We start from the raw sequence: 10,016 nt of genomic DNA on the forward strand, positions 1-10,016 counted from the left end.
CGCCATTTAGTCTCTCTAATATAAAATTCACCTTTTTAGTCATCGTATTTGCACATTACTATTTTTTTTTGTTCCTCTAATTGATGAATCTGTTCTTTTGGTCTTTCCAGTTGATGAACAAGAGTGACAAAAAAGATAAAAATATGTAAATAAGAAGACCAACAGGCCGGATTTTACAGTTAAAAAAATGAAAAATGTGCAAATATAAAGAGCAAAAGGCGGATTTTATATTAAATGGATTAAAAAGACAGAAAACATAAAATAAATGAACTATTTTGATATTTATTAAAAAAAAAGGGTCTATGGTATTTTCCAAATATTAGATTTCAAGGGGAAATTTTTATATGTATTGATTTAACTTGAATTTACTTGCCATTAATGAAGCTTATAAATATAAGAACCTTAGGCTAATCCATTGCTAAGTATCTGTGTTGATGATTGAGTGATCTCGAATTTAAATATCTAAAATTACAATTCACTTTCTAAGTCCCCTATAGGAGTTCTACCTGAAGAATATTTTCCGTTCTCCCCTCCAATATTTAATATATATGGGTACATGTTTGTAAAATAAAAAACTTAAATATATTTTTACATATTATATTTAATTAAATATTTACAGTTATAACATTGGTTATTCCAATTAGATAAGTTAGATTAAACTCTTAGTAAAAATAAATTTACTATTTTATTATAATATTTTATTATGATGATTTTGCTATGATGTGTGTCAACTGTCAAGTAAAGTGCCAAGATGTGTTAAGAGTGTGGTAAATAGAAGTGACAGAATATGGCAATCAAGTTTTTTGTGAATCTAACACTGGCAAGATTATATAGTCTTCTTTTTATTTATAAAGCTTTTTCTTTTCTCTAACATGCATAAATATGTCATATTATCATTTTTTTTGCATTTAAAATGTATTTTTTTTTAATTGTAAATTACACAAATTGACATTGAATTAAGGTATAATTATTATTTCTAAAATAAATTATTAGTTTACGAGAAGCATATTTTCTGAAAACGAGAGAATTGAGGAAACCATTCATCTTCTCACAATAATGTTCTAATTAATTAAAAATAACATATATACACATATGTAAAAAAAAACAAATCTTCACATCTACATACTCATAAAACTTTTCGGCAATTCAGTAACTTAACAAACCATCAATCAGTTAAATCCCATATAAAGAAACAATTGCATTGAAAGTCTCACCCAAAACCACACTAATTCACAATGGATGCTTACAAACAGAACAATAATATTTCCATCTCACAATCTTAATTAAAAACTTCTCCAGAATCAGCTCTCCTTCTTCTTGATATCAATCAACATATGAAGTAAGAAATCATTAAATGCATCAATTGGTCCTGGCAAGCACCAATGCACACAGTCATTATACAAAGTCACATTCTCATTAGGCCAATGTCCATACTTACTTGGATGCCCATCAGGTCTAAGTAACATAGCTTCAGTAATGTCCATCAATCCATACTTCATTCCTCTGTCCCTCCCCTGTTTTTCTGCTCTCCTAAACTCCTCAATTTGAATCATATAAAGCTCTAGATTGAATCCATCAAGCCTTGTTTCATTGTTCCTCAATGGCAATCTTCTCAGGCAATTACCTCCCTTGTTCCAATCTCCACCTTCAAAGTGTGATGGTGCAAATGTTCTCAGAAATAACATTCCTTTAAAACCTCTCAATTCATTCATGGCTTGGAATGCAGTCCTGAATGCCATTCTGTAACCATAATACTTTGTTAAATCAGTGATGTTTTCTTGCAGACAGAAATGGCAACCAATGACTTGTTTCTTCTCGGAGAAGATCATCGGCCGGAAAAACCATTGCCCAGCCGACATGATAACATAATCGAATTCATTGACTTTAGTAATCCAATCATCAGGTTCATCTAAGTAAAGGTTGAACAGGCCTGTGTTTGTTGGGCCATTTTGATCAGCTTCCATTGTTTTAACTAGAAATGGTGACAAGAAAAATGCTAATGTGAAACTATGGCTTGCATATGACCATCTCTTGAATCTCTCATCACTTGTTTGGGATACATCAACTGGGAATGATACCTGAAACAACAAAACATAGAAATCAATCAGAATGGCATTTTTGTCATTAATTATAAATTAAATTTTCAAAAGAAATGAAGGACTGACCCTGTTCAAAAGACACATCAATGACTGCATATGATTCCTGGCAACAGAATCACCAACAAAAGCCAAAGATTTGCCTCTGAGGATTTCCAGGAACTGGGCAGCATTAAACAGGGGAAGCTCACAGTCATTAGGCTTCCACCTCCATTTCAAGAACTGAGTGTCAGGTCTTCCATATTTCCTGCAGTTCTGATGCTCATGAATGGCCCAACAGGACTCATTGGTGTAGTAAGGAGCACTAGGATTTGGCACCCATTCTCCACTGAAAACATTGCACACTCTTGCTGTTTTTGCAGTATTTCTTAGATGAACTGAAGGAGGAGAAGCAGGGGAAGAAGTTTTCCATATAACTGATGGAACTTGGGACTTGGTGTAGACTGTGTAGTAGTGGTAGGGTGCCATGATAGTTAGAAGAACAAAGGAAATTAAGGTTAGGCATAAGAGAAGGCATCTTCTTCTCTCAAAGAGATGCTCCATTGTTGTTGTTGTTGTTGTTTGTGAGTGCAAGCAAGGTGTTGATGATTATTATAAGTTGAACTTTTTTGTCTTTTTTGTTTTATTATTTTTTTTTTTAACTGGATTATTTTTGTTATCACATGCTTAAGAGTCAAGCTGGTGCGCGCTTAGAGTAGGTGTTATTATTGTACCTCATGCATGAACATTTGTTTCTTCTTACTTTAATTGTGAGTTGAAGTTTTAGTAGCAGAGTGGTTATTGATGTCAATATCAAATCATGGAGTTGGGAGAAAAAGTCGATTAAGATTGGTTCATCATGAGATTTTTATTTGTTGTTTTTTTTTAACAAGAATCAATCATTTAGTGACATTTTGTAGATTACAAATATATGGACATCTATTATTATAATTATTATTAGAATTTGCATCAAGTGCAATCTATTTATGTATAGTATTAAATAAAATATATATAATTAACACTGTCAAGCAATGATAAAGTGTGATTATATACAGTAATTTTATACCGTGCTTCTATAAAAAATAGTTGTTAAATGATAATTTAATAGTTGTTAGTGAATATTCCTAGTGAACGGTGCATTTATGAACGGCCGCAAATGATGCATCTTATATTTTTTTATATGTAATTATTTTACTAAATTTTTTTTTTTTTAAAACATGTTTTTTTTATTTAAATTATGCATATGTATTTTTACAAATATTGATGATTACACAAATAATGACAGTGTATATTTTATTTAATAAATGTTTAAAATTATATATGACCGTATATTCAAAATTATTAGTAAACTTATTTAGCATAAGCCAACAACTTCTTGATTTATTGCTAGTGAATTTTCTATATAAGTGCATAAATATTCATATTCTTCTTGAGAATAAAGTACACTATGACGTTATTTATATCTTTATAAAAAAAACTTATTTTACATAAAATTATTGTTAGTTTTTTTTTACATATGACATGAAAACATGTGAGATATCAAGTATGTAAAAAAAAATATATATTGATTTTCTTTTATATACAAATTTAAATTTAAAATCAATCACTTAAATTCTCATAAACTTTTTTATTAACTTTATCAATATAAAAAACAATAAATATATGAATATATATTTAAAAACAAAATTTAATTTCATAATACAATATTTGAGTTAAATAATCAATTTTCAGTTCTCTACACTTATTCATATTTATAAAAAAATATATATTTATATAATTGTAAAAATTATTAAATACAAATATAGTATTTGAGCTTGAAATGAACGCTTTGAAGCATGAAGAAAAACAAGAGTCATCTTGAAGTGTGTGTGCCTTTGTCTTTTACTCATATTATTTAAAGTAGCTGTTAAATCTATGATTTGTAGTAGTTTTGGTAGTAGGTGTCTTATTTATGAGTCTCTTTGCCCTCCAAAGCAACAGTCAAGTTCCAATATAAAGAACCTGAGTCTTTTAGAGACCAAAGGAACCAATCAGGGTAGCAGAACATGAACATGAGACTTTTAGATCAAGATCTTGTGGCATCTTTCTCTCTCATTATTATAAAAATTAAATTAGCTCTTGGCTTTTGTGTCAATGCACATGTTTGCTGACTGATTATGTATTCTTTAAAACATATATTTATTTGTATATGAGTACATCTATGTGCTAAATTGCTAATGTAGATCCAAACCAGTTACTATTTCACATTTAATGAGTTTGTTGTTTCAATCTAGATTAATTTTGTTTTTTAATAAGTGCTTGCTTTGCTTGGTGGCACCGGATGGATTTCTTGTACTTTATAAAAGAAAAATTATTAAGAAGTGTTTGATTGTGTTTTATTAAAAAGTAATTTATGTGAAATATTTTTTTTAAAAAAATCTATATAAAAAAATATTTTTAAATAAAAATTGTAGTTCACGCTTGCTCATGGTACTCAGATGATGTAGCATTTGATATGACCAAACATATAGCATATTTGGTGACTTCATATGTCATGTGATATTAATTACAAAATCATAGTAATAATAATAATAATAATTTGTATTATTGTATATATATATATTATTAAGTTTAAACCTTTGTATTTGTTAAAAATTACTGTCCGTGAGGTGCCTTTATTTTACAAAGATTTAACTGTCTGTTTGGATGGGGTAATGAACCCCATAAATGGCACATCACCCCCATGGCCTACGTTTGGATGTACCTACAAAGGATTAACTTTAAATTTAGGGTAATTAGATAGCTCCCCGTACATTAATCACATATATATGTCAAGACGGAAGGGTTTGGAGAGGAATAATTGGAGAAATATCTTTTTTACTCTTGCTTTTCACTTTTTTCCATTAATTATGGCACACTCTCTCAAGTCCCAAATTTATCTCAAATATTGACAAGACTTTCATTTATAGAAAAAAGAAAAATTTTCTCAAATATAACCAAGGCTCTCATTTATTCAAGACGTCGGAAGCAGTTGTTAGCATGGTAATGAATATCTTATCTTGCTTTGTATATAATTTCGATATCAATATTACAAATATTTTGTATTTAATTTTGATACTCACTAAAGAGTAAATTGCTAAATTTAAATTGTTTATTATTGTGGTCAAATTATATAATTTATAAACAATTTGAACTAAATAATAAATATTTCAACATAATTATTAAATAAGTACCGATGAAGATGGCAAAGTAATTAAGTTAATTCTTACATCTAAATATTTATTTTTAATAATTAAAATGAATAATTATATTCAAAATATTTTACAAATACCTAATTTTATTTGATCCGAATCATTATTCATGTTTTTACATGTTTTTATATTATTTATTAATATAAAAGTACAAAAAAAAAATTTATAACAATCTTCACTCCACTTTTTCCTATTTTCAATCCTTTTTTTTTTCTAATTCCCATTTCTATTACCTACGCAAACATACCCTAAATACAATTTCTCAGTGATTAAACTATATAAGATTTTTAGTAAGAATTTTTTTTTTAAAAAAAAAGAAAATTAAAACTTGCACAGTAATATATATATTTTTCCATCCATACAAACCTAGAGATTTTCTTTAAGAATTTACTGAGCATGAATTGGATTTTAGATTTGTGATTCATCCCTAACAAATAAATAATTTAAATTTGAATATATAAATATATCTTATGAAGATGGATATTATCATCTGAGCAATTTATATAGGGATGAAAAACATCTACTCAACAATACTACTATAGACAGGGCAGGGATGCCCCTAGGTGGCTGATGAAGCTATGTTCTTGTGATTTTTATTTTTGAGTCTCTGTTAACCCAAAAATAAAAAATAGAAAACAACACTACTATGGCCTGGTGGCAAAGCATATTTTTTTCCCTATATAAACCACATAAAACTCATCATTTAAATTCTTTCATAATAAATAAGGTTTTATGTGACGAATACGAATGATGGGTCTTCTATACATAGGGTGAGGGTAAGTGGTGTATTCAACACATAGTTGCGCATGCCCTGACTCTCAGGGTGTGCTTGGGAGGAAGGGTTTGCAAGAGTTTAGAAGGACAACCCATGTTTGGGAAAAAAAAAATAGAAAGATAGACAAGGGTTTTGGAGGTAAATGGGGGTTGAAAACCTCCCATTTCTCTCCATTCATCGACCCACCAAAATGGTGGATTGAGGAAGGTTAAATATTTTTTTGATGATTTTGCCTTTGTAACATTTCTGTAAATACAAATTATGTCCTTTTGAGGAAAATGTGTATTATGGTTTATTGAGATGAAATATTATGTATTTTGGTGGTTTTATGAAAATTATTTTTTTCATTTTATGGTTTATTTAATTATTATTTGTTATAATTGCTCGTGCTACGGTAATTTTATTATATCGTGGACTTTTTTTAAAATTTTACTGAATTTGTATGTTGAAATGATAAAGGCCTAAACCAAAAATTTGGATTAGTTGTGCAAAAACATAAATAAAAATAATCCAAATGTCTATGTTTTTTGTGTTTGAATGGAAGGCATATAAGGGTATTTTAGTAATAACATTACATAACCTTACTTTCCTTTACTTCCAAACCAAACACAAAATAGTGAAGCCCTTCCTTTACTTCCCCTTACCCCCAAGTAAGATATGTATTCAATCTTTCCTTTCCCTTCCTCTCCTTTCCATTATTTTATGAATCCATCATTCATTTCATTCAAGCAAGTCCCCAGTGGGATATCTTTTAGTTAAAAAAAACCCACTTCCCAAGTCATAGCAATATGTCATTTAAAATCTCCAATTTTCTATTTTTCTTTGTTATTTTATTTTATTTTAAAAATTCTCATCCTATTATTTCGAAATGCATTCTTATTGTAACACAGTATTTATATGTTTTTCAGAAATTTGTCAAAGAATGTACCTAGGAAAAAGAACTATAAATTTCAAAATGATTCTCTCAGTTGTTACTTGTTACTTTGTATTTTGTAAGCCGCAAGCTTCTAATAAGGATAGCGAATGTTGGACACGTGCTATGCACATGCATCTTTTTTTTTTGTTGCATAATTAAATTTTAAATATTTAAATATATTATGTGGTTTTATATGGATTTTTGAAAGAAAAAAAAATTGAGTTGTAATTTAGTTGATTTAAACTGCTACCAAGGGTATTTTGTCATTTTAAACAATTTTTGTATATATAATTTAATCAGTAATATTAAGTAAATATAAACATATTCGATAAGTTTTTGGGGAAAATATTTTCAAAACTAAAATAGCAAATGTGGAAAATATAGACCCGAAATTCTTAATTTGAAAAAATATATATATATATATTTGCTAATAAATTTAGATGGTCCTTACAAACACACTAAAAAAATCAATAATAATATTTTATAAATATAAAAAATATATAATAAACAAAATGGAGCTTATATTGAGTGCACAATTGTCATTACTGTAATAGTTTAGTAATTAAAACATTTGATTCTTTTGCGGAAGGTTGAGTGTTCAACTACCTCTCAATGCATGATTTTTTTCAAAAGAAACTATTAGCTACTAAAGAGGCAAGGGCATGCACTTTCATCTCGCCTATGTCTTGTGGGACCCAAGCCCACATGGGCACATGCATATAGACCACCTACAATTTGTGCTTATAGCTCTCAAACACGCAACCTTGCCTCGTAGAATTAATCCCTCACTAACTCCAAAGTGACATCACACAAGCTTGCCATATAGAATTAATCCCTCTCTAACTCCGAAGTGACCTCACAAGGGATCAGAGAGGCAATTGACCCGAAGGCCATTGGTCTCCCAATGTATGATTAGAGGTGTGATAATAAAAAATGTATACGTTTGTGATGGTTTGTCCGTATTGTCAAATGAAATGAAATAAAATATAAAATAAAAAAGTAATTGAGCTACCGTCATAATAGTCAACGGTTAAAAAATTTGATTCTCACGCTAGAGATTAAGGATAACATACTCTCCCAATACATCCCATGAAACGAGAAGATCTTAGTTATTAAAAAATACATAATTGAACCGTTTTTACTTTTTACCGTAAAAGAGTTAATACTTTATTTTTCCCATAATTAGACATCTTGGTTAAATTTTATTGTTTGTCTTTTGTTAGGGTTAAAAGCTATATATATATATATATATATATATATATATACTTACGCTTTCTAAAGTTATATGTAACCACTCGTATGCTTTGAGAAAGCTCGAGTGGAAATATACTGCATATATTCCAAACTTTAAATATTTCAACTATTTGATTGCATACATTTTATTAAAAAAAAAAAATGGTTTGCATCAAAATTCTTGCATTTTAACAGTGCACCCATTGCAATAAACCATGTACCAATAAACTAAAAGCATATTGATGTTTTGGTTTTAAATTGGTTAGAGGAAATTAAATGTTATATAAAGCTATATACATTTCCATCAGTTTTTATGTGCGTTGTTACATACATTTAAAAGCAATTTGGCAAAAAAATCTTTTGACATTTAACCATGCAATTAATTAGAGAACTATAAATCAATAATAAATTTGATTTCACACAAAAGTCTCCGTATACATTTTGAAATTTATATTTGTGAAAAAAACCATCTTGAAATTTTTATATTGAATTTCAATTTCTATACATATCTAAAGTGATAGATAAAAATTCAATAACAACTATTACAACCAAATTTTACATAGCTCATTACACTCACCATTAAATACAAATATATTTTGCAAGTATTAACTCAAAGAATAAAAAATATTTTATTTTGAATGTGCTTTTCCTTTGTGTTTTTAATAAAATATATATATTCATTGAAACTACATAGCAATTGCCATATCCCCTTCTTCAACAGTGGCTTGATTGTTTTAGAAAAACTATAGTTTTTTATAATTAAACAAATTTTTAAAAATTTAGTGTGTTTTTTCCTAGCAATAATCTTGCTTTAGCTGTTACAACAAAATGTTATTTCACTTGTTACACCATCCATTATGTACATATATTTTATAAGTATCAACTCATAGAAACAAAAAATAAAAAATAAAAATAAAAATACTTTGTTTTCAAGGTGTTCTTTCTTTTTTATGTTTTTTTTAAGAATAAAACATATTTTCATTGAAACCACGTTGCAATTGCCATGTCCACATACTCTTTTAAGTCTTGTGATAAGTCAATACTTCTAGTTGCTTTCTTTTTCCTATTAGTTGTCTTTTCTCATAATTTATGGGTAAAATTTTATTTATAAATCTTTTCTCCCTTGAACTTGTTCTGATTTTATAAATTTTTTAAAATTGATTGGATCAACGACTTCATTCTTTTTTACACAAATACTTTCAAATTTTTTAAATTCACAAAATAAAATGAAGTAGTTCGGGATGTTTATTGTTTAAAACTTATCAAATGTTTAAGGGCTAAAACTATAGTATTGTTACATCACATATTAAAATATATGCGATGTAGAACTATAATTATGAAAAGTTTTATTGACTCTAGTTGTTTGTTTATGCCTACAATAAAGATCATATGTAAAGTTTTATTGTTTTAAATTTCTCCATTATTTTGATTATATAATGATAATACTTTTGGATTTATAATCAATTTTTATTTAAGACTGCTTTCCACAATAGCATTTTACTTAAGCTATGTTGCTATATTTGTATATATATATTAACTAGATTCATTTTTTTTATTTATCCTATCCAATATTTAGGATTTTCCATCATTTTCTATTCATGTGTTTATGATTTTGCTTTAAATTTCAGTTAATTGTAGAAAAAGCATGAAAAGTGAGTATACGATATACAACTTAGATCAATACTAAAGAGACTATAATTAATTTTTAATTTTAAAAATAAATATTAATTACTTATAAATAAATAAATATAATAAAGCCACGTGTTAGCGCACACCCACCATTGGCT

At 27.9% G+C, this 10,016-nt stretch overlaps 1 protein-coding gene across 1 annotated transcript; it reads right to left on the reverse strand.

Annotated features, from left to right (window-relative positions):
• Nucleotides 1-1,231: 1,231 nt before the first annotated feature.
• On the reverse strand, nucleotides 1,232-2,644 carry LOC120260814 (protein trichome birefringence-like 19). The gene is made up of 2 exons (XM_039268380.1): nucleotides 2,166-2,644; nucleotides 1,232-2,078 (listed from the first exon to the last, which is right to left on the reverse strand). Exons 1-2 carry the CDS (start codon nucleotides 2,637-2,639, stop codon nucleotides 1,302-1,304), a joined length of 1,251 nt encoding a protein of 416 aa, XP_039124314.1. The 5' UTR covers nucleotides 2,640-2,644; the 3' UTR covers nucleotides 1,232-1,301.
• Between the last annotated feature and the right edge of the window lie 7,372 nt (nucleotides 2,645-10,016).

The sequence above is a fragment of the Dioscorea cayenensis genome, chromosome 5 (genome assembly GCF_009730915.1).
Source record: "Dioscorea cayenensis subsp. rotundata cultivar TDr96_F1 chromosome 5, TDr96_F1_v2_PseudoChromosome.rev07_lg8_w22 25.fasta, whole genome shotgun sequence".
In the NCBI taxonomy this organism is placed as follows: Eukaryota; Viridiplantae; Streptophyta; class Magnoliopsida; order Dioscoreales; family Dioscoreaceae; genus Dioscorea; species Dioscorea cayenensis.

Excerpts from the sequence above, each read along its gene's own strand:
- LOC120260814 (XM_039268380.1), bottom strand. The coding sequence starts at position 2,639 with ATGGAGCATCTCTTTGAGAGAAGAAGATGCCTTCTCTTATGCCTAACC. Across the intron at positions 2,079-2,165 it reads TGATGTGTCTTTTGAACAGG|GTATCATTCCCAGTTGATGT; the intron begins GTCAGTCCTTCA and ends TTGTTGTTTCAG.